This window comes from Sorex fumeus, unplaced genomic scaffold, assembly GCF_029834395.1.
Source record: "Sorex fumeus unplaced genomic scaffold, SorFum_2.1 ptg000015l, whole genome shotgun sequence".
Classification (NCBI taxonomy): Eukaryota; Metazoa; Chordata; class Mammalia; order Eulipotyphla; family Soricidae; genus Sorex; species Sorex fumeus.
Genome location: NW_026606072.1, coordinates 150,001 through 175,062, shown reverse-complemented (window position 1 = coordinate 175,062; position 25,062 = coordinate 150,001). Strand labels below are relative to the sequence as shown.

General features: G+C 50.0%; 1 protein-coding gene across 1 annotated transcript in view; it reads right to left on the bottom strand.

Annotated features, from left to right (window-relative positions):
* Positions 1–14,909, bottom strand: part of PDZD2 (PDZ domain containing 2) — a 258,393-nt gene extending 243,484 nt beyond the window's left edge. The window contains exon 1 of the mRNA XM_056112017.1: positions 14,402–14,909. Within this exon, the coding sequence (XP_055967992.1) occupies positions 14,402–14,883 (482 nt within the window). The 5' untranslated portion in view covers positions 14,884–14,909. The remainder of the gene's footprint in view (positions 1–14,401) is intronic.
* Positions 14,910–25,062: the final 10,153 nt, after the last annotated feature.

Here is a 25,062-nt window from a genome sequence, read left to right as displayed (position 1 = left end):
GAGTACTTTTTTTTTTTTTTTTTGGCTTTTTGGGTCACAGCCAGTGATGCTCAGGGTTTACTCCTGGCTCTGCACTCAGGAATCACTCCTAGTGGTGCTCAGGGACCATATGGGACTCTGGAGATTGAACCCGGGTTGGCCGCATGCAAGGCAAACACCCTACCTGCTTTCCTATTGCTCTGGCCCCTGGTGCTCATATTTTTAATGAAACAGTCATTTGGAAAAATTAGCTGAAAGAAACTTGGCAAAATGTCTTTTGATTCAGTAATGCATCCCAGGAATGCTTGTTTTTAGCAAGATTCCAAAGGGGTAAAGTGTCCTGGTCCCAAGCATTATATATATTTGTTACTTACTGGTGTTTGGGTCACACCCAGTGATGCTCAGGACTTCTTCCCAACTCTGTGCTCGGGAGGTAGTGGGGGGCTCATTGCAGGGCTTGGGGGACCATACACAGTACCTAAAATTGAACCAGGGTTGGCCACGTGCAAGGCAAGTGCCCTAATCCCTGTGCTATCTCTCAGTCCTAACCCTGTGCTATCTTTCAGCCCTAACCTTCCCCCATCATATCCTGTGCTATTTCTTAGTCCTAATATCTGTGCTATTTCTCAGCCCTAAACCCCACCTCCCATCCTATGCTATCTTTCAGCCCAACCCCTGTCCTATCTCTCAGCCCTAATCCTGTGCTGTCTCTCAGCCCTAACCCTCCCCGCTCCCATCCTGTGCTATCTCTCAGCCCTAATCCCTGTGTTATCTCTCTGCCCCCAGCACTCCACCTTCGATGGAAAAATGAAAAATGTGTGGCTTAAGGATGTGGCTCAGAAATGGAGCACAAGACCTGGGTTCAGTTCCCACATTCGAGCCCTGGCACATGCACGTGCATACACACACACAGAGCTTGTGACAACCTGCTCCATCAACTTGCTTGCTATCACATTCCCCTAGCACATGATCACGCCACAGGGGACTCACAATAAAGACTCACCTCTAACCTCTAGCACCCAAAGCACGTCTATTTTTAGTTTCTTACGTTTCCCAGATTCAAAGGCACAAACCACTATCTTTATGTTTCATTTATTTTTTGTGATGCTGGTGATGGCATCCAGCGTTTATACATGCAAGGCATGTGCTCTCCCACTCAGCTCTATGCCTGGCCAACACACCTCGTGTTTCAGACACAACTGCTGCATTGGTGCAGATCACAGCACATGCAAACACAGATCGCCACGGCAGGGAAAGCAAACATCAGTGTGACACTTGTGAGTGTATGACTGTCATCAAGCCTGTCCCTGGCTGTCATAGCACCATACCTCTCTGGGAGATACAATAACCTAACCCTAACCCTAACCCTAACCCAATCTTTAACCTAACCCTAACCAAATGCTTAAGCTAACCCGAAGCCTAACTCTATCCTCCCTGGGAAGGAAAGATGATAACCCAATTCTAACCCTAACCAATATTTAACCTAATCCTAACCCTAACTCTAACCTCCCTGGGAGAGACAGAGAAGTCATTCCTAACCCTAACCCTAACCCTAATCCTAACCAAATGCTTATCCTACCCCTAGCCCTAATCTTAACCCAATCCTTAACCTAACCCTAACGAAATGCTTAAGCTAACCCTAGCCCTAACTCTTACCACCCTGGGAGAGAAAGATGATAACCCAACTCTAACCCTAACCCTAATCCAATACTTAACCTAACCCTAACCCTAACCTTCCTGAGAGAGAGAGATAAATCAACTCTAACCCTAACCCTAAACAAATACTTATCCTACCCCTAACCCTAACCCAATCCTTAACCTAACCCTAACCCTAACCCTAACCCAAACCCAAAGGAGAGATAGATGCTAACCAAACCCTAATCCTAATCCTAACCAAACGCTTAACCTACCCCAACCCTAACTCTAACCAAATGCTTAACCTAACCCTAACCCAAACCTCCCTGAGAGAGATAGATGCTAACCAATCTCTCATCCTAATCCTAACCAAATGTTTAATGTGACCCTAACCCTAACCATAACCTCCCAGGAAGAGACAGAAGAAAACCCACACTTTAATCCTAGATCTAACCAAATGCTTATTCTAATCCTAACCCTTAACCTAACCCTAACCACAACCCTAACTTTTAAACCTAACCTTGACTCTAGCTCTAATCTCAACCCAACCCTAACCCTCATCCTTGACCTTAAGCCTACCCCCTAAGCTAGCAAACAGCAGTAGAGAACCCCTGGTGGCCCTGTTGAGTGTCCTGCCTCAAGATAAACCCTATCACACAAGACCCTATCATCCTCATTTCCCAGCCCACTGCAGGCAACCGCAAGCCTGCAATTAATGCTAGAGTTTGTGTGAGTTGGTCTGTGGTGTCCAGATGGAACAGAGGTTCTCACACATGTGAGGCTTATATTCTACCATCAAGATGCATCTCAGTCCTCAAAGCTCTTGCTGTTGCTAGCACAGCGAGTAGGGCATTTGCCTTGCACGTGGTCGACCTGGGTTTTATTCCTCCGTCCCTCTCAGAAAGCCCGGCAAGCTACTGAGAGTATCCCGCCCGCACAGCAGAGCCTGGCAAGCTATCTGTGGCGAATTCGATATGCCAAAAACAGTAACAAGTCTCACAATGGAGATGTTACTGGTGCCCACTCGAGCAAATCGATGAACAATGGGAGGACAGTGTTACTATTATTATTATTATATTATTTTATTATATTGTATGATATACTATTATAATATATATTATATTTTATATTATATCATTATGCTATTATTATTAGCCTTCAGGCCATACCCAGCTATGCTTGAGGCTTCTCCTGGCTCAGTGCTTGGGGGTCCTGCCCTGCAGTATTCCAGCCACCATGCAGCGCCAGAGGATGCAAGTCCAGATTCCTACATGCAAGGTCTGTGCCATAGCCCTTGTAGCCATCCCCTCTGCCCCATTCTCATTACTACTTTAACTCTTCCTAGGACCGCAGCCCTGCGGGTGGTCAGGATCACTGATGACTGAGCCGGGGCCTCAAGCTTGCCTGCAAGCTTTCCCAGCCATCTCCTGTTTCCTGTCTCTCTGGGATCCCCTGCCTTGAAGCTGTCAGGAGCCTCTCTGCACATGTGACATCACCAGGGTTTGAACTCACAATTTTGTGCTCACTAGTCCATTGGATCAGCTTCTACTTTCCTTAAAGACCTTGTTTCGGGGGCTGGAGAGATAGCACAGAGGGTAGGGCGTTTGCCTTGCACGCGGCCGACCCGGGTTCGATTCCCAGTATCCCCTATGGTCCCCTGAGCACCGCCAGGAGTAACTCCTGAGTGCAGAGCCAGGAGTAACCCCTGTGCATTGCTGGGTGTGACCCAAAAAGCAAAAAAAAAAAAAAAGTATAAAAGACCTTGTTTCTATAGAACGAACCACAGTAAAGACCTCCTCTGGGGGAGGGTGAGAGGCCTCCCCACCCCAAGGGACCCAGCTCCAGCAGCCAAAATCCTCCACAACCCAACCGCCGCCACGCTCTAGGCTGCTCCCCACACGCTCGCGCCGAGTCTCACATATGAATGAACATATTCCTGGACACATCATAAGACACTCCCTACCCATTCTCCATAATTACCATACCATATTTGACGGAGTTCAGATAGTAGGCAACAAGTCATAGAGGGAAATATATATATATGCATATACACATATTTTCAATACATATACCAAAGCTTATGTCTCTCAAACTTTAATACATTAGTGATAGCCTATAGAATGTCTTAATGGCTCCTGCCAAAATAGAACAAATATTCACACTGTTTCCTAAATGAACACTTTTTTGTAAGCATGTTCAGCAGTTCTTCGTAACAGAGAATACGAAATACATTATTTCGGTTGTGTTTTGGGACAGGGATTGGGGCTTGGGATGGAAACATCCTGAGTTTGGTAGTGGGAAGGTGTTATGGTGATGGGATTGGTGTTTGAATATTAAATGTAATCAAATATTGTGAACTAAGTTATAAAAAATTTTTTTTAAAAAAGACCTCCTCTGGTATTCTGGGCACATCTGTCTTTAGTTTCCTTGCGGCATTAAGTTTTCTAGGACCAAGTCGGGTGGTGGTGGCTGGGTGGGGGGAGGGGTGAACCAGTGTCATCTCGTAGCCTATTTTTATACACTTACTCTGAACTCTTCCTCATTCTAGTCAACGCAGCTGCAACATTACATAATTTCCCCTTAGATCATTCTTTTAACTAACGAAGTCATTGACTTTTGAAAATACATCTTTTCTGGTACCTCTTTTCTCGAGTGACTCACAAATAAGTAGGTGTTGCCTGTCATTACTGAGACAGAATCAAGCAACCACCTCCATTTGGAGTAAGTGAGAAGAGATCTCCAACGAACTGCACAGCAAACCTCCCACACCGCGCACGGGGGCTTGGGAACGTTAGAAACCTGGGGGCCAGGGAGGTGGCTCAAAGGGCCAGCTTTGCACGTGGGAGCCCCAGTTTGATCCCCAGCACTCCATGGTTCTCCAAGCACCGCTAGGAGTGACCCCAGAGCACTGAGCTGGGAATAGAACCCCAGCACCCAAGGTCTATCCATAACACAACAAACAAAATTAATATTAAAATAAACCAGCCTTCAGCAGTGTTTCTGTCTGTGCCGCTTCCAAGAGAATTTAGCTCCAACCTCTTAGAGCTGTGCTATTTTCCACAGATTATTTGCATTGGTGAGATATGCACCAGGAGGGGCTGGGTAGCGCATTTGCCTTGCACGCAGCCAACCAGGCTTCAATCCCCAGCACCCCATATGGTCCCCAGAGCTCCACCAGGAAAAATTCCTCAGTGCAGAACCAGGAGTAACAGCGGAGCATCACCTGGTGTGACTCAAAAAGCCGAAAACCAAAACAAAACAAAACAAAAACAAAAACACCCTAAAAACCAAACCAGAAATAGATATGTATCAAGATATTGGAATTTTGTTAGGGGGGAACACACCCAGTGATGCTCAGGGGCTACTCCCTGCTCTGTGCTCTGAGGATGATCCCGGTGGAGTCTGACGAAGCTCATGATGCTGAAGATCAGATCTGAGCCTCTTCCATCAAGCCACATGCTCCTGCCCACTGAACTCTCCCTGGCCCCTGATGTGTTGCTGTAAGCAATTAAGCAATTTAACTTCAGCAATTAAACAATTAGGATTTTTTTTTAAAAAAAAAAAAAGAGTCAAAACAGGCTTTTAAATATGCAATTCACGAAAATTCCAGGCGAGGTACAGCGTAATTTTAAATACTGCTAAAACATTTACAACTATTTGTATTCGTGTCATGGGTATTTAGATTTTAGATATCCTGCTAATTATAATGGCCTCAGACTATCATTAAATATCATCCCAAGGCATAATCTGTGCTTAACGGTGAGGGGTTTTTGCTTTAATTTGTATTTTGTGTAGTCTCTTCATAGCTTCCATTAAAAAAAAAAATTGAAGGGGGTGGGAGGGAGTGACTTCTTGTTCGTTTGAATAGATGATGACTGGGTATCCCCATAACATGGCTAAGAATTCGGCGGTCATGGTGAGGGCTTGACCTGAAGGTTTTCTGGAGGGGGACCATGCCCAGCTGTGCTCGGGGCTTACTCCTGGCTCCGCGCTCAGGGATCACTCCCTGTAGGCTCGGGGGACCAGATGGGGTGATGCTCAAACCTGGGGCTTGAACCCGGACTGGCTACATGGGAGGCAAGTTGTCTTCCTCACTGCAGGATCTCTCCAGCCCTGAGCCCACTGCTGATGAGACACCATCCAGCCCCAGGGACTCCCACAGCTAGCGGTCAGCCCCCAGGGCTGACCGCCTAGCTGGTCAGAGTTCAGGCACACACAGGAGGGGTCCAACTGCAACAAGGAGACCCAGCTGAGTTAGCTGAGCACAAACGCTGAGGGTCCGGACAGTCTCGCTCAACCTCAGAGACACAAACGGCGTCTGCGGCTCCGTCTGGTCACTCCATCCCTCGTCACAACATCGGCCCACCTCTGGTCACCACCCACATTCGATTCTCTCAACTCTCAGGGCGCCTTGAAGGTCTTCACCATGTTCTAAAGTCAAAATAGTTTATAAAAGAGTTCCCCTACCCGATAAATGAGCTTTGGTTCATACAGTAACTTCCCACACAAGGTGCAGGGCCCTTTGCCACGCCCTAACGTCAGGCCACACTGCCCGTCCACGCTGAAGGCTGGCGGCACCTTCATCTACATCCTCCCTTTGAGTTTTATTTATTTGTTTATGGGGGGGCGGGGTCCACACCTGGCTGTGCTCAAGGATCACTCCTGAGAGCTCTCGGGGGAGGGGTGGACCATACGTGATGCACATAATCAAACCTGGGTCAATTGTATTCAAGGCCAGTTCCTGCCCATTGGGCTCTCTCTCCGGCCCACTGTCATCCTCTGAAACACAGACAGCCTTTCCTTAGTCCACGGTCTCCATGACATCCTTTTCAGGAGACACGAGTTGCAGAAGCCCGGGGCCTGTGTGTGCTGGTGCTCTGGGCCCTTCACACGGTGTCACTCATGACACCATCATCACATGCAGATGTGTGACCTCTTGTGTCTGCAAATTTTCCTTCACGACACCAATTCCGCAGAGGGGGAGGTGACCCCTCTCACAGCACTCGCCTGTATCCCCCGCCAGCCATGGGAGGAGAAGGAGAAACTCATGCCACATTACAGGAGGTCCCTGAGCTGGAGTCATCATAGTCCAGGGATGACGTTCGCCTTGTGCCTCTCCCCTCCCCACAAAACACTGTTTTAACCCCTGGATGCGTATGGCTTCTGGAGCACTGACAAGGGTCACTTCCAAGTGAGCACTGAGTCAGGAATAGCCCCCGAGAGCCGCTGGCTATGCCCCTTCCAATTTAATTTAATTTTTTTTTTTTTTTGGTTTTGGTTTGTTTATTTTAGGGACACACCTGGCAGTGCTCAGGGATTACTCCTGACTCTGCATTCAGGAATCACTTCCTAGCAGTTCTCGGGGGACCATAGGGGATGCTGGGGATTGAACCTGGATCAGCCTATGTAAGGCAAACGCCCTCCCCCTCTGTACTATTGCTCCAGCCTGTACCTTCAACTCAATTTTATAAACAGAGCCTGCCTGAAGGGGTTCTGCTGCCCCTGTCCCCTTTAGATCGGGGAAAGTCACTTCTTACCTGGTCTATTTCTTCCTAAGAACCTGAGGCCCTGCCCAATTGGGTGAGCACTCCAGAGCTGCCCCCATCAGCGACAGAGACAGGCCAGGGGCAGCTCCTACCAAGAATGCATTCCCTCTTTTCTGCAGGCTCTCTGGCCCCCAGAGGCGTGTGGTCATTCCACAGCAGTGACAACGTCCTTCACCACCCAGTGTGAGAGCCTCTGGAAGGGTTGAGCCTGGGGGTCAGGGATTGATGTAAGGAGGTGGGGAGCCGGGAGGGACAGGGAAGGGACACGCCTCTGTGAGGACACCAGGTGCGGAATTAGAGGGAACAGCCCTGGAAGTGAACTTCCCTTTCTGCTCAGGGCTGGCTGTTCTCAAGAGAGTTCTGAAGGCCAAAAGCATCCTCACAGAGAAGAAATCTCCGGCTAATGAAGAGTCAGATACTGGACGACACCTTCCAGCTCAGTGCCCGACTCCGACCACCAGGGGGCAGATGAACCCCTCGGTCCAGCCCCCACAACGCGCACAGGGCACTGAGCTAAAGGGCATCCACATTCAGAAGGTCCTAGCAGTGATGAGGTCCACGCAGATAGGGGGTGAGGTAACACATAGGCGGTTCGGTAGAGCGCGTGGGCAAAAGCTTGATTTTCTATTTGTCAACAGGAAGCTCTTTTATGCTTGAAAATCCTAACTTCAAGGGAGTCGAATGTCCAATGGGGACAAATGCTTGGCCCTAGAGGATAGAAATGAAAATGCCAGGGAAGAAAAGAAATGGGGGGGGGGGGTAAGAAGGGAGATGTGGGGGTAACGCAAGGATGACGGTCAGGGATCTTGGGCTCACCTGGGCTGTAGAGACAAGATATCCGTATGCATCAGAACCACTAAACCTAACACTACTGGAAAAACATGGGACCTGAGCTACAGTAATGACATTTAAAAATGCGTTTGTGGAGAGGGCGTTTGCCTTGCATGTGCCAACCCATGTTCGACCCCCGGCATCCCACAGGTCCCAAAGACCTGCCAGGAGTGATGCCAGACTGCAGAGACAGGAGTAAGCCCTGAGCATTACTGGGTGTGACCTTCCCCCCTAAAAAAAACCCAAATATGTGTGTATCTAGCAGATAGTCTGGGGGAGGGGAGGGAACCTAAGGATGGGGGTCACTGGTGGTGGACCGGAGTTGGAAACTTTTGGGCCAGAAATCACTGTGCATGATTTTGTACAGCAAGGTGGCTCTGATGAAAAGATTTTAAAGTCCTAATTTCATTGGTTACTATGTGCTGAGCCCAAGACCAAGTGGGCCAGAGCAATATTACTGCGAGGAGGGTGTTTGCCTTACACTCACCCAAACCAGGTTGGATTCCCAGCATCCCATATGGCCCCCCAAGCACCAACAGGAGTAATTTCTGAGTGCAGAGCCAGGAGTGACCCCTGAGCATCACCGGGTGTGACCCAAAAGGCAAAAACAAACAAACAAACAAAAATGAATAAAGAAGACAAAGTTCAAGGACTTGAGTCCCTGGGTCTCAATTTGCGCTGCCACCACTCTTTTCTTTTTTCTTTTTTAGCTGTTTTTGGATCACACCCGGCAATGCACAAGTGTCACTCCTGGCTCATGCACTCAGGAATTACTTCTGGTGGTGCTCAGGGGACCATATGATATGCTGGGAATCGAACTGGGGTTGGCCGCATGCAACGCAAACGCCTTACCCTCTGTGCTATGATTCCAGCCCTGTTGCCATCATTCTTGAGATGCCCTGGAAGCCGCCTCAGTTTCCCTCCCCTGCTATGAAGTGACTCGGAGGGACCCTCGGTGCCCCGCTGCCCCCACATCATGGGTGGAGATGGCACGTGGGCCAGAGGATGGTGGACACACAAGCGAGGCCCGACGCTCAGCTGACACGGTCTCCTGGGAGGAAGGGGCCGTTCCACATGACGGCTTTTCCAGATAATTGAATTTTAAATGCGGAAACTTGTTTTCCTTTTAACCTCCCGTAATGGAAATCTTTGGAAAGCATATTACACGCTCCTGTGGCTCCTTAAACGGTGAGCGGGATATAATTTAACCTTTCCTTGATGTTTCTAGGTCATCACGGCGATCACCGCGGGCTCTGGAGACAGCCCCCTCCGTGGCCCCCGAGACCGGATGATGAAGCTCTAATTGGCCGCCGTTCCTTTCTGCCCTCGCCTGCATCACTACCTGCAGCCGCTTCTCCAGGCAACGCCTTCTAGCTGCCTCCCTATGCTGCTTAAAATCCTTTGGAACCTAGGAGGAACTCCAGGTTGCCATGGGTGACCAGAGTCTGAGCGGCAGAGATGCCTCCATCTAATCCAGGTTCTTTCGGCCAGGGGACTGGTGGTCAGCTTTACTGCCTGGCACAAGATTCTTTTTTATTTTTTTCTTTTGGGGTCACACCTGGAGATGCTCAGGGGTTACTCCTGGCTCTGTACTCAGGGATTACCCCTAGCGGTGCTCAGGGGACCAAATGGGATGCTGGGAATCGAACGCAAGTCGGTCGCGTGCAAGGCAAATGCCCTACCCGCTGTGCTATCGCTCCAACCCCACGAGATTCTTCTGTACACGGGCAGTCAGGGGCCTGAGACCCTACGGCCTGCTCACCTGGATTCTCTCCTGCGATCACAGAGACTTTTCATACCCCAGGAATGCCAAGGCCGGGCTCCATCACTGTACACGCTCATATCCTTTCCAAACGGGGGCGGAGAGGGAATATCCAGGCTGTGCAGGACCCCCGCCTGGTCACCCAAGTTCCTGAGCTGAAGGTGATTTGCTTCACCGTCTTTTCCTATTCTACAGACTCAAAGGCCTTTCTGGCTGTGACCGCCCGAGGCTTACACCACTCAGGGGAGACTGAGGAAGCTCGAAGCTTCCCTTGGTTGAGTGAAGCCAACTCATGGCCGCACCATCTCAGTCACTAATGAATCACAACACGCCGAGTTTGAAGCTCTCCAGCCCGAAATCTGGGCCAATATGCAGGTTTGGAGCAAGACTCAAGTCTCAGTGACTTCATGCTATGTACTGGGCTCTGCTCACATTTATTGCTTTTTTTTTAATTTAATTTTTTAAAAATTTTGGTTTTGGGGCCACACCCTGCGGTGCTCGGGGATTATTTTTGGCACTCAGGAATTATTCCTGGTGGCCTTGGCAGACTATAGGGCTGCCAGGGATTGAACCAGAGTTGGCTATGTTCAAGACAAGGGTCCTACCCACTGTACTAGCTCTCTGGCCTCATGTTTATCGTTAATTTATAGATTTAGGGCTACAGATGGCAGTGCTCAGGGCTTGCTTACTCCTAGCTCTGGGTTCAGTGCTCACTCCTGATGAGGTTCAGGGGGGCTATATGTGGTGTTGGGGATGGAACTTGGGTTGGTCACATACAAGATCTGCACCTTATTCCCCATATTATTTCCTCTCTGGCCCCTGTTCACATTTATGAACACACAAAAATAAATAAATGAATAAATAACCTAAAAAAAAAAAACCCAAAAACAAGCCCAGTCAAGGTTCGCCTACTGGAAAATACATTTTAAATGAAACATGGGCCCTTTTTACTTTTCAGAAAAGGCTACTTGTTTTTGTTTTGGTGTGTGGGTTGTGTTTTTAATTAATTCCACATTTTGTTACCATTTTGGAACAATCTGTCCTCAGGGAACAGATCTGGTTTACTTATAGAAAGCAAACAGGGAGGGAGAGAAGGTCTGGGGTTACAAAGCATTTCTTGTAGGAACTAATATATATATATTTTAAAACTTCTCTGTTTTCTCTTCATAAAACAGAAGTCCATAGAATGTTCCAGAAAAATCCCATCTTCCCCAGGGTAGGTGTGCCAGAGCTGGAAAACAAATGCCTTTTTCTATGGCTGCAAGATGGGGTATGTAGGTGACGTCAGACATGACCAACATCCCTCCCCCTTCCAGAATGTTCTCTAGAAGCTCACTAGCTCCACTTAAAAATAACACGGTTTCTCAGAACTGCTCAGGGAATAAGAAAAATTTCAGTCCTTCAGAAGAGAGGCAAAGTTAAGGTGACCGTGTAGCTATCACTGCAGAACAGGGAGGTTCACTGCAGAGCTGATTCTGGGCTGCAGAAAGATGTCCAGCTGGTGACTACAGCTTCTTTGTCCTTCCACAGGGAGGAAATGCCTCCAAGCTAATTTTTTTCCCCTAAATGGCCTCCAAGCTAATTTTTTTTTTCTTTTTGGGTCACACTCAATGATGCACAGGGGTTACTTCTGGCTCCGCACTCAGGAATTACTCCTGGCGGTGCTCGGGGGACTATATGGGATGCTGGGAATCAAACCCAGGTCAGCCGTGTGCAAGGAAAACGCCCTACCTGCTGTGCTGTTGCTCCAGCCCCTCTAAGCTAATTTTTGAAACCAACCATGACCTTCCCTTCACCCTCTCACACCTGTTCCTTGCAGCAGTAACACACTCACCACCTTCCCTGGACCTTTCCAGAATGAGACTCCCTCAGGGGGGTGGCGGAGATGGACTGACCTCAGCCAACACAGTCAAACTCTCCTGTGCGCTGTCCTCTGGGGGAGCGTGGCTGAGGCAACAGGACTGGGCTCACCACTGTGGAGGTGACTCACCCTGGATCCAGTGGTGGCAGAGCTCTGCTCTGTCTGAGGTGAGGTGGATGGGCCAGGGGCGGACCCCGTCTTCATTCTCTCTGGACACGTGTCTGCCCACAGGGGCCCCTGTTTGGTTTGGTTTTGTTTTCCAGGTGATGCTAGGCAATGCTGGAAGCTACTCCAGGCTCTGTGCTCATTGACGGGGTCTCCAGGTGGTTCTGGGGGTTGCGGGAATCTAACCCGCCGAGGTCTCTCTCCACCCGTATTTGCCCTTTCTCTCAGGACACCGGTCATGCCAGACGAGCACTCCACTGTTCCACACGACTTGCTAAATCTAACATATCTAACATATCGCATCTGCCATGGTGCATTTCAACCTCAGGTCTCATTCTGAGGAGATGAGTGACTCAGATTCGGACTGCAAACAATAGCCTGGGTGACAAACCACGATGGCAGCGGGGCGCTGGGCCTGGAAATCGAGTAAAGGTGGGTGCGTGATCACCGAGGGGGCTGGCAGGCAGAGAGGAACACGGGGATCCCAAAAGAACCCTGGTCCCTACTCAGCCCTTTTAAGGAAAGAAAAAAAAAACAGGGCGATGTGAAGGAAAGTTGCTGTGGAGGAACTCGTCAATCAGCAGTACAGAGTGAAAAGGAACTTTTGGAGAACATTAAAAAACATTAGAGGGGGGCTGGAGTGATAGCACAGCGGGTAGGGCCTTTGCCTTGCACGTGGCCGACCCGGGTTTGATTCCCGGCATCCCATATGGTCCCCTGAGCACTGCTAGGAGTAATTCCTGAGTGCAGAGCCAGGAGTAAACCCTGTGCATCGCCGGGTATTACCCAAAAAGAAAAAAATGCCCAAAGTTTGCAGAATCCTTAAACTCCAGCTCCAGTAAGATGCCAAAGGGATTCTGTCTTATAACTGGGGTTCCTTCTTTTTTTTTTTTTTTTTTGAAGGGAGGTTGGGTTGTGCCCTGGGATGCTCAAGGTTTACTCCTGGCTCTGCCCGGGGATCACTCCTAGTGGGCTTGGAAGCCCACATGTGGTGCCAGGGATCGAATCTGGCTCAGCTGTGTGTAATGCAAGCGCCCTCCCTCCTGTCCTATGGCTCCAGCTCCAGGGGGCTCCTTCTAGAAGGTGGGGAGGGGTGAAGGGCTTCTGTCTCCCAGTCAACTGGGTTGGGGGAATCCGTTACCATTCGCCCCAGCCCTGTGCTCCCAGGGGGCTGCCGTGAAGCTGCCAACCAGCCAGGCAAGTCCATGCCAGAGTCTGCCTCATGGTGGGAGCAAAGCTAGGCGGTGGGTCTGAAGGAGAGGAGGTGAAGGCAGAGGGGAAGAGCCATGGCAGAGAAGACATGGGGGGCCTCATCCATCCTCTCACCCCTGCCCTGAGCTCTTGCCTCACCCCCACCCTCCACAGAGCAGCGGGTGAGACGGGGCAGGGAAGAGGGCTGACATTCCCCGATAAACAGAGTTTATCTTGAGATTAGAGAGATAGTTCAGGGCTAAAGGATCCTCCCTTGCCTGCCACTGACCCCGGTTCGATCTCCAATATCCCAAACCCCACCAGGAGTGATCCCTGAGCACAGAGCCAGGGGTCAACCTTGAGGACTAGTGGGTGTGATCCCCAAGCTGGAAACAGAGACCGCAGTAAAGGCCGGTAGGACAGCATGAGGCTGAGGCATTTGCCCAGCAAGCAGCTACGGTTGGACAATGGCTTAAATCCTGGTACTGCCCAGAGTGACTCATAAACACAAACAGGAAAGGGGAGCTGGATGCTAGCACAGCAGATAGGACACTCGCCTTGCATGGAGCCCACCTGGGGTCAGTCTCTGGCCCCTACCCAAGCACCACTAGGAATAATCCCAGAGCACAGGAGTAAGCCCCGAGCACCACTGGGTAGGGCCCCCCAAAGCAAAATAAACCAAAGGAGACGCAGCAAGAGAGACTAGAGAGAGAGAGTAGAAGGGTTAAGACACTTGCCTTACATGTGGCTGACCCAGGTTTGATCCGGGGCATCACCTAAGGTCCCCTGAGCACCATCGGGGGTCACTCCCGAGTAGGGTCCAGAAGGACCAGGGTGCCCCTCCCCGCACAGCCTGCAAGCCCCAACAAGCTCATCTTATTCTCTTCAGTCCTGTGACTTCTACATCGCTCTGAGCTGTGGAGAGCCAGATCTCAGGTCCCCCTGAGTTCTCCCGTGTTTTCTTAAGACCAAGTGTCTGTATGCATGGGGCGGGGGGTGCAGGGGTGGATTGGGGGCTTCCCTCCTGGAGCCCAGTGACCTGTGTGGCGAACGAAAGCCAGTGCGCCTAGAGCCCAGACATTCTCTTGACTAGACCAACAGTACAGTTTGGGAGACATCCTCCCTCCGCCGCCGGAAACTTCCAGAGTGCCTGAGTTCTGACCCTACTTCCTTCCACCCTGTAGACTCAACACTCCGGGCCATGGAGCCTGGAGAGCCCCGGGCTGGCTGATTCCTAGAAATAGTGGACGGCTCGCGCGAGAGTGTGCTTGGAGTGACGAACCCACCACCCCCCACCCGCCCTTGACCCCCACCAGCATCACCACCTTCATCACCTCACAAGCCAAGTCCATTTTGTTTCCGGCTGCAGCTGAGCAGCGGTGAATGTGCCAGCCCTAGTGGGGGCCGCGTGGAGCCCCCCACCCCACTCACCTGGCCCCGCTGACGTCCACCCCGACCATCAGCTGCCCATTCAGGGACAGGATCTCATCCCGCAGCCGGATCTTGCCACTCCTCCCAGCCGGGCTGTTCTTCCTCAGCTCAGTCACCCAGATGCAGCCCACGTCCAGCACGGGCCCCGGCGGTGGCTTCCTCTTCTTACCCGCTCGGCGCTTGTCCCCATAGTCACCGAACACGGGGATGTTCCCGAAGCTGAGGCCCACCGTGTCGCCATCGCCTGGCTCCTTGGCGAGGTACACGGTGCAGATCTCCATCTCAGGCGGACTGGGGTCAGGGGGCACCGACGCGCAGCACTCATCCACGGCGAAGTTTAGATGGATGTACTCCTGCAGCTTGCGGATGGCCGCCTGGCACAGCCGCTGCTCGGGGCCTGTCCCGCCCTCCCGCAGGCTGCCCTGCAGCCACTGGCACAGGAGGGGCAGGTGGCGCACGGCATTGTCCTGCGTGATGGGCATGGTGCTCAGTCCCACGCCCTGGCATCACGAGATGGGTCCCGCCACACCCTGCGGCCCTGGGCCACACGGGCCAGCATCCGCTCTGCCTGGCCCGAGCTCCAGGTTGGCAGGCCAGCCCATGGGTTCTCTGCTGGAGATGGGGCCAGCAAGAGGGAGATGGGATGACGGGCACAGCCCTGGGCAGATAGACGGCGCCCGCTGGAGGGCTCAGCACCTGGCCTGGTTCAGTTTAGCGCGTGGGGCCATACGAGGGGCCGGGACGAAGTTCCCTCTGGCAGCTCTGGCGGAAGCTTCTCTGATTCATTCGCACCTGGGAGAGGAAAAGACAAAGACAAAAACTGGTCACAACCCCAAGGCTCCAACTTCCAATAACTGTCCTCTGGGTGACGCAAAAATCGAGTTCACTTTTTCGTTTATTAGCTCACGCAGAGCAGTGCCCAGGACTGACTTCTGGCTCTGCCTTAGGGACTGCTCCTGGCAGGGTATGAGGAACCATGTTGGGTGCCAGGGATTGAACCTGGGGTGGCTGTGTGCAAGACCAGCACCTAACTCAATGTATTACCACTCTGGCCCCCAAGTTTGCTTTTGATCCAGAGAATATGCCCACTCCCTGCTCCTCGACATATGTCCCTCCACCTTGAACATACAGACACACACGTACACACACACACTGGGGGGATACACACAGAAAGACACAGCTATAGATATACAACATTAAGAGACACGAAGACAGACATACACATAATGCAGAAACACACACACAGATACACACACACAGGCACAGACATGTAAGGTCTGAAATGGAGCTCAGGGGCAGAATGTATGCAGGTGTGAGACCCTGGGTTTGATTCCTGACATCACCAAAAACAAACACAACAACAGCAACAGAAAACTGGACACACCATACAAAGGTACAGACACACACAGATAGTGACACACACAGACACAGACACCAGACATACACAGATGTAAGACAGATACATGGACCTGGCTGCACACACAGACTCGCCAACACACACCCTCTTGCCTCTGACGGGAACTCTTGGGCCTTCCCGCTTTCCCCACCCAGGGAGCGTCCCTGAGCCGCCAGGGCTGGGGGACTTTGGGCAGGAGAGCAACTCTATCCACACACCGTCAGAGTCGCATTAACCTGTGGCTGTGTGAGAGACTGCTGGGGGAAGGGAAAGGTATAGGGACCCTGGGGAAGCAGACGCCTGGGTCCATGGGCCATGACCCTCCCAGCCACAAAGCCAGGAAGGGGCAGGGCTCCAGGATGGAGCAATACGGAGGCCACAGAGAGAGGGCCAGTGAGTGCATCTGTAGGTTTCCCGGGATCGGCTCAGCCCTCCTTCTATCCTTCTCCTGCTTATTCAGAGCAATGCTGGCCCTCTGCAACCCGCAGCTTTGGGCAAAACTGACCTCTGCTTAGCCAACCCCGAAGCCACCACCTCCAGGGAACCCAGATGTCCTGTGGCCTGGAGGGAGGGAGAGAGAGAAAGAGAGAGAGAGAGAGAGAGAGAGAGAGAGAGAGAGAGAGAGAGAGAGAAGGGTGTCTGCTCCCAGCTGCTGGTGTCAGTTTTGTCCCCACTGAATTCGTACCATCAGAAGGCCATCCATGAAAGGTTAACTGTGCCTATCACCTATTCTCCTCTGTTACCCAAGACACTTTTCACCTCTCTCTTCTGTGAAAACAGAAAAAAAAAAAATCCCTGGGGCTGGAGCGATAGAATGGCAGGTAGGGTGTTTGCCTTGCACAAAGCTGACCCAGGTTCAATTCCCAGCATCCCATATGGTTCCCTGAGTACCATCAGGAGTAATTCCTGAGTGCAGAGCCAGGAGTAACCCCTGTGCATCGCCAGGTGTGACCCAAAAAGAAAAAGGAGGAAAAAAAAAAAACCAATCCCTTTCACTCTTCTTCCAATGTCACTTTTGGCCAGAGTAAGTCCAATGTAATCCACCCTGCCAACTTGCATAGAAAATGTTTTCCAGTCTTTGTAGGAAGTGTTAACAGGGACTAATAATAAACAGGTGTTAGAATTTCTGCAAGATAATAAATGACCATATTACTCATTAACCAACAAGAAATTTCCAATATGGTGAACTTCAAGTGGCCCCAAAATTGGAATGCCAACTAATAAGCAGTTCCAAATAAATCAAAACAAGTTAGCAGATAACCATATACATCATCACAGGTTTATTAGAAGGAAACAGAAACAATCCAAGAAACAATAACCCAAGAATGTAGACAAACTGAATGTCTCCTTTGGCCAGGTAAATAACACTTCTTTATGGAAAAGTGACTCTGTGCGGACATATTAAATCTTGTGGACAAGTGCAAATCTCTGACTGAACCACTTTTATGAGACTCTTTTTTTCCTCAAAAGTAAAATGAGAAAAGATAATAAACTAAATCTTTGCTGTTGTCACTGTCCTAGGAATGGAATATAGGGCCTTCCACATGGGAGACAAAGGCCCCCTCTGAGTCACGCCCCCAGCCTGAATCACCTCTACCGTGGCGCACAGTGAACAAAGGGCCCACCACTTTCGGTGTCAGCAGTTGACAAGGCAGAAAGTGTCTGATTCATCACTGGATTCCATACCCCAGCCCAGTGCCTGTCACCCTGTCAGCTCTCAATTCGTTAACTGACAGTTCTCATGGTGTGTGACGGAAGGTGTTAGTCATTATTCCAATCGTCTCATGCAGATCAATACAGAGTAAAGTACTGGGAAAAGATGCTCTTTAATGAGCTGAACTGGAGAAAACTAAGGAGAAACAGATGATTTCCCATCTGTCAGTGTGTACTCACTCAACCTGTATTTATTGGACATTTATTAAGACTGGTGCGGGGGGGGGGGGGGGTTCTACATTCACTGCAACACTATTCACAATGGGGGGAGGAAGAAAAGGTAAAGGCCCTCCCGTTGATCGTCGATTTGCTCGAGCGGGCCCAGTAACGTCTCCATTGGAGACTTTTGTTGTTACTGTGTCTGGCATATCGAATACTCTCGGTAGCTTGCCGGGCTCTCCGGGAGGGGCGGAGGAATCGAACTTGGGTCGGCCATGTTGGCCGCTTGTAAGGCGAACGCCCTACCCGCTGTGCTATTCACAATAGCCAGAATCTGGAAGTAAACTAAGTGCCCAAGAACAGAGGAGTGGATAAAGAAACTATAACACATCTACACAATGGAATACCATGCAGCTGGTAGGAAACGATCACAATCACAATCATCCTGTTGTTCGTCGATTGCCTCGAGCAGGCACCAGTAACGTCTCCTTCGTCCTAGCCCTGAGATTTTAAAAAGTTCCATATTCAAGGCTCTTTCAGGGTTAGGAGAATGAGACCCATCACTGAATACATTTGGGAGCCTGCCAGGTTGTCCAAAGTAACAACGAGATAATAAGATATTGTGCAGCCACGAATGCAGCCGCGTGCTTCCGGGACCTGGGTTTTATAGTCTCTGGGTCTTGGCTGTTGATGGGATTACCTGGTGCCAGGCGCACTTGATGGGTGTGACTCCCACCTATTGGAAGATGGGGGATCCCGGTGGAGGAGGCCCAGTCCCGATCCAAGCAGGCTTGGAGATCTCAGTCCCGCGATCTGCAGAGCCCCAGCAGCCAAAGACCTCTGAAACCAGCCACTACCATGCTGAGACCACTCTCCACACGCATGAAGGTACCGGCAGAGGAACCCAGGCATACGGGTCCTGGGACTGAGATCTCCAAGCCTGCTTGGATCAGGACTGGGTCTCCTCCACCCAGATCCCCCATCTTCCAGTAGGTAGGCGTCACACCCACCAACTGCACCTGGCGCCAGGTAATCCCATTAATGGCCAAGACCCAGAGACTATAAAACCCAGCTCCCGGGAGAGAACAGCACAGAGTCTCCTGACCCTGCTCCTGGCTGTCCTCGCCGGGGCCCCTTGGAAGGGGGTGGGTTGAGTTTCCCTCCCCGACCCGAGCAGAGCCCCATTAGCTGAAGACCTCTGGAACCAGCCACTGCCATGCTGAGACCACTCTCCACAACGCATGAAGGAACCGGCAGAGGAACCCAGGCATGCAGGTAGGAAAAATGAAGTCATGAAATTTGCTTAAACATGGATCGACACAGAGTGCCATGTTGGGTGTAATGAGTCTAAGGGAGAGGGACAGACATAAAATGACTGCATGCATTTTCAGTGTATATATATGTATCTATATATATTTATAGATATAAATATATATGTATTTATATATAGATACATATATATTATATATCACTGTCCTCCCGTTGTTCATCGATTTGCTCGAGCGGGCCCAGTAACGTCTCCATTGGAGACTTTGTTGTTACTGTGTTTGGCATACCGAATATATCACGGGGAGCTTGCCAGGCTTTGTGAGATACTCTCGGTAGCTTGCTGGGCTCTCCGAGAGGGGCGGAGGAATCGAACTCGGGCCAGCCATGTTGGCTGTGTGCAAGGCAAACGCCCTACCGCTGTGCTATCGCTATAGATACATATATATTATATATAAATATATGTATAATATATATTTATATATATAGATGCATATATAGAGAGATATATAGATATGGGCTAGAGCGATAGCACAGTAGTAGGGCATTTGCTTTGCACGCAGCCAGTCCAGCCCAGCTGGGTTTGATTCCTCCACCCATCTCGGAGAGCCCGGCAAGCTACAGAGAGCAAAGGCTGGCAAGCTACCCGTGACGTATTCGATATGCCAAACACAGTAACAAGTCTCACAGTGGAGACGTTAATGGAGCCGCTCAAGCAAATCGATGAACAACAGGAGGAGAGTATAAAACAGTATATATACATACATATGTGTATATGTGTGTGTGTGTGTATATATGTATGTATGTATATATATATATATATATATATATGCATAGTATGAGACTGATATCCAAAGAAAATTGAAACAATAGGCCAGGAAGAAAGATTGGTCCATGGTTGGAAGCTTGCCAAAACTGGGGGGTGGAGGGGTTGTTGCGGGGACTGAAGTTAGGATAGAGAGGAACCACTATGACAATGATAGTTGGAAATAATAACAAGAACTGGTTGCTGAAAGGAAGTAAAGTGATATGCATGATAATCTTTAAGTAACAGTACTGCAAACCACAATGCCTAAAAGGAGAGAGAGGGAGGAGGAGGAGGAGGAGGAGGAGGAGGAGGAGGAGGAGGAGGAGGAGGAGGAGGAGGAGGAGGTACCCCCAGGCCCTACTCATCACCACCAAGAGTAGACCATGAGAACCACTGAATGTAGCTCCCAAATTCTCCTGTCCCATCTCCCCCACAAAACCAAACAAACAAACCCACCTTTTAAACTGACTATGGTCGGGACAGGAAAGGACTGTTCAGAGAATCATTCCCAGTGGGCAGGTACCCTCCATGCACTTAGTCTGACCTAGCTGGCCTGGACAAGTGCAACACTCAACTCCGCACCTACAGGGCATTTAGGGAGAATCCTCAGAGCCCTCCCAGTTCCCTCTTCTTCTGTAGTTTTGGTTTTTTCATTTGTTTGTTTTGGGGGGTACATCCCACTGTGCTCTCTCTCAGGGACCAGGACTGTACTTGTGACTGGCCTCAGGGAGCACCTCTGCAGGGCTGGGGCAATCCTAGGTGGTGCTGAGGATGGAACTCTGGTGGGCTGTGTGGAAGGCAAGCACCCTATCCACAGCACTCGTTCTCTGGCCCCCAGTCTCCAATTCTATGGACCTGTTTCTTAAGACTTCCTGAAGACAGCAGCAACAGAGGCCCTGGCCTGCACGGCAGTGATGGGAGATGACTCAGGGTGGTAGGGAGGAGGCAGAAACTCCGGTGGGGAGCTGTACAGTGTGGGAACATCGTAGGCCTGAAGCTCTACCATTAACTGTGGTTCACTCTGCCTTAATAAAAATGGGGGTGGGCGCATTAGTTTTGTGATAGAATGAGGAGGTGGTCCTCCTACCACATCCAGTGACAATAAGGTAAAGGTAAAAGTAAAGGCCCTCCCGTTGATCGTCGATTTGCTCGAGCGGGCCCAGTAACATCCCCATTGGAGACTTTGTTGTTACTGTGTCTGGCATATCAAATACTCTCGGTAGCTTGCCGGGCTCTCCGAGAGGGGCGGAGGAATCGAACTCGGGTCGGCCATGTTTGCCGCTTGTAAGGCGAACGCCCTACCGCTGTGCTACCGCTCCAGCCCAATGCCTTAAGCAAAACGTAGACACAGGGAAGCCACAGAAGAACAGAAGTCCGCAAAGCAGCACCCCTCCCTTTCCAGCTTCTCTGGGTCTGTTGGCATGACCACCGGAGGGCCATTTCAGCACAAAGGCAGTCTCAGGCCAACTGAGGCCACCGCCACAGCCCCACTCCCTCCGGCCCACCATCTATAATTTCCCGATTAGATTCCCATCTAAAGCAAACAGCCATGATCATCTAAATTAATTTTGAGAAGCTTGAAGCTGACAGCCTCGGCATTCAAAATAAATGCTTCCATTCTGAAGTCATTTATCGATATGGTGTTAGAATCTACCACTAGCTCTGATCTCCTTGAACTAAGTCATGCGCTCTCAGCAGGGGACAGAGAGAAATCACCCATGGGGGTCAAAGTTAGTTGAGGAGGAAGCTCCAAAATGCCAGATATTATCATGGTGAGCATTGTTAACCCTTAATGTTACCTAGCACCCAAAGAACTTACTCCTTAGTATTTCGTTTCTTGTTAGAATTTTTAATTTTGGAATGGAGTAGGAGGACAGAAATGATAAAGACAAGGGCTGGAGCAATAGCACAGCGGGGAGGGCATTTGCCTTGCACGCATCCAACCCGGGTTCGATTCCCAGCATTCCATATGGTCCCCTGAGCACCGCCAGGAGTAATTCCTGAGTGCATGAGCCAGGAGTAGCTCCTATGCATCACCAGGTGTGACCCAAAAACAAAAAACAAACAAACAAAAAGAAATGATAAAGACAGAGAAATAATAAATTAAGTAAAAATTAGTCCTCTGCCCAGTAGCACAGGTCCAGAGTCTCTGAAATCCAGAAGCTCCCCAGCAAAGGAGGAATGAAAGGGTCCCGTGGTCTGTCCAAAGCACCCCTGACAAGAGAGGGACAGACATAGAATGATTGTACTCATTTGTGAAATATAAAATAACATAATATGAGATTGACACTCAAGGACAGTAGAGACGAGGGCCAGGAGGATCACACCATGGTTGGAAGGCTGCCTCATGTGCCGAGAGAGAAGGCAGTTAGGATGGAGAAGGAATCACTAAGTCAATGATGGTTAGAGGAATCACTCAGGATGGGAGATGTGTGTTGAAAGTAGACAAAGGACCAAAGATGATGGCCTCTCAGTACCTGTATTGCAAACCACGATACCTAAAAGTAGAGAGAGAGTAAGAAGGAAGGTGCCTGCCCAGGGGCGAGGAGGGGGAGGGTGATGGGGGGAGGGAGGGACAATAGGAACATTTGTGGTAGAAAATGCACACTGGTGGAGGGATGGGTGCTCGATCATTGTATGACTGAAACTCAATCATGAAAGCTTTGTAACTATATCTCATGATCAGTTGATAACTTGACTTCCCGTTAATCATCTATTTGCTCGAGCGGGTGCCAGTAACATCTCCATTTGTCCCTGTCGCGTGTTAGTGTAGCCCAATGGCGTCTGTTTGTTCTAGGAACACCAAGAGCCTCAAACCGATCATTCAGGGTCTTGACAAAGAAGTCTGACCATCTGGTAGGTGGGTGGCCACGCGGTCTTTTCACGTCCCGTGGAATCCAGTCAGTAACAGCTCTAATCCAGCGGTTGTCTCCAAATCTCATTATGTATCCAGCCCAACTGATTTTTGATGCCTTGGCAAACGAGAGAGCTTCCCTGATTCTTGATTGTCGAGTCCACGGAGGTCAGAACTCCAGATTCTCTCTCTCATTTGAGTGAAACATGATACTCTAAGCATATCTCTTTCAATTCCTCTCTGGGAGACCCAAATAGTATTCTCATGGTAACTCAATAAAAACTGTTCTCCCATTGTTCATCGATTTTCTCGAGTGGGCCCAGTAATGTCTCTGTTGTGAGACTTGTTGTTACTGTGTTTGGCATATCGAATACATCATAGGTAGCTTGCCAGGCTTTGCCGTGCAGGCGAGATACTCTTGGTAGCTTGCCAGGCTCCCCGAGAGGGGCAGAGGAATCGAACCCGGCTCAACCGGGCTGGCTGTGCGCAACCAATAAAAAGATGGAAAAAAAAAAAGCACCCCTGGCAACTGTCTGGCCTCTGGACCTCATGTTCTGACTGCTGCCAATGTCCTCTCCTCATCCTCCCTTCCTGACTGGCTCCCTCTTTAGACTTTTAAAAAATCCTCATGTTTTAAAGGAAAGCTAATATTCCGAAAGCTCTGGTGCACCCTTGGGAGAGGGGTGGGTTGAGTCCCAGCCCAGCTGAAGCCCCAGAAGCCGCCCTCATATCCCCACAGCTGCCTCCAAGCCGACGGCCTAACTCCCCTGTCCCACAACTGAGCTCTACAGAGATGCCAAACTGCCAAAAATCCCAGGTACACCTGTCTCCAGGCTGAGAACTCTGGGATCTTCTTGGAGTGGGGATGGATAGACTCCTCCAGGCCCCTGTACTTCTGGAAGCCCCGACAGCCATACCCACATTCCACAACTGTCACCATGTAAACTCATGGCCCGATTAAATATCCTGGAATTTCTGGAGTGACACCTCCAAATGCTGACATCCCAGTAGGAGCACATCAAATTAGTGGGAAAGTAACAGAGAAGCCAATTAAGCTATATAAACAAAAACATTAACACAGAAGTTCCAACTTGCAACAACAGCTTGGTAAACCCTAGATAAGAACTTAATGAGCCCGTGGTGAGATACAACCATTTTCACAAATTTTCTTTAAAATAATCCCATTAGTTCTTTAGTGGTGACAAGCAATATAGATTATTTTGTGCCCGCTAAGGGGGCAGGCTTGGGGGGATGGATGGGAAACTGGGAGAAAAGGTCATGCTGGCAGTGGGATTGGTGTTGGAATATATGAATGCCTGGAACAAACGTAGCATGAACAACTTTGTAAACCACAATGTTAAAATAAACGGGGAAACAAATAAAGGAAAGCCAATACTTCTTAGATGACTACCATTTGTTCATTTGATATGTCCCCTGAGTGCCCATTCCAGGCTGAACCCTGAACGAAGCAGATAATGTTCCCCCAAAGCCTGTGCCCCAGAGATGGTGAATAGGAGGTGACCAGCCAGACCTGGCTGGGATGCATTAGTGCTGTGGAGGGCATGAAAGTGGTGCTGAGGAGGTGAGTGAGAGCAGGAAGGTGGTGTTGAGCAGGTGATTGAGAGCATGAAGGTGATGCTGAAGAGGTGAGTGAGAACGTGAAAGTGGTGCTGAGGAAGCGAGTCAGAGCAGGAAGTTGGTGCTGAGGAGAGGACATAAAGGTGGTGCTGAGGAGGCGATTGAGAGCAGGAAGATGATGCTGAGGAGGTGAGGGTATGAAGGTGGTGATGAGGAGGTGAGTGAGAAAGCAGGAAGGTGGTGCTGAGGAGGTGAGTGACGAGCAGCAAAAGCAAACACAGATATTCCACCTCCAGTCTTAGCCGGGAGAAAAGCAGGCCCTCACTTTGACTCCACTATAGAGAAAAACTCCCTGATGAATACACTGCTTTAATTCACTCCGACCCTCAGACTCAAGGTACAAAATATAATCCAACTTCAGCCTTCTATGCTGCCCGTCAGTAGCCATTGCTCAATACTTCTGACACTGACTTAATCACTTAATCACTTAACTTCCAGTTAGTCGTCGATTTGCTTGAGCGGGTGCCAGTAACGTCTCCATTTGTCCCTGTCGCGTGCTAGTGTAGCCCAATGGCATCTGACACTGACAAGAGCAACAATAGGAACAATCAGAACAACAACAGGCCCGTATCTGACAGTGGTTTCCTGTTCCAGTGCTCAGTCCCTGGTGTTACGGCCACATCAGGTCCAGACGATCGCAGGGCCAGAAAATTGTGACTCCCTTAAATGAGCTTTTGTTTTGAAAGAACAGGTCATGGCTGACTTTCCTTAGCGATGGGGCTAGCTGCAGACTTGCTGACAAGCCGGGCATACAAAATGGAAGAATGATTGGACCCCACCTTGATTTCAGGCATCGAGGATGGACAAGGGGGTTCTGGGCTGGGGGT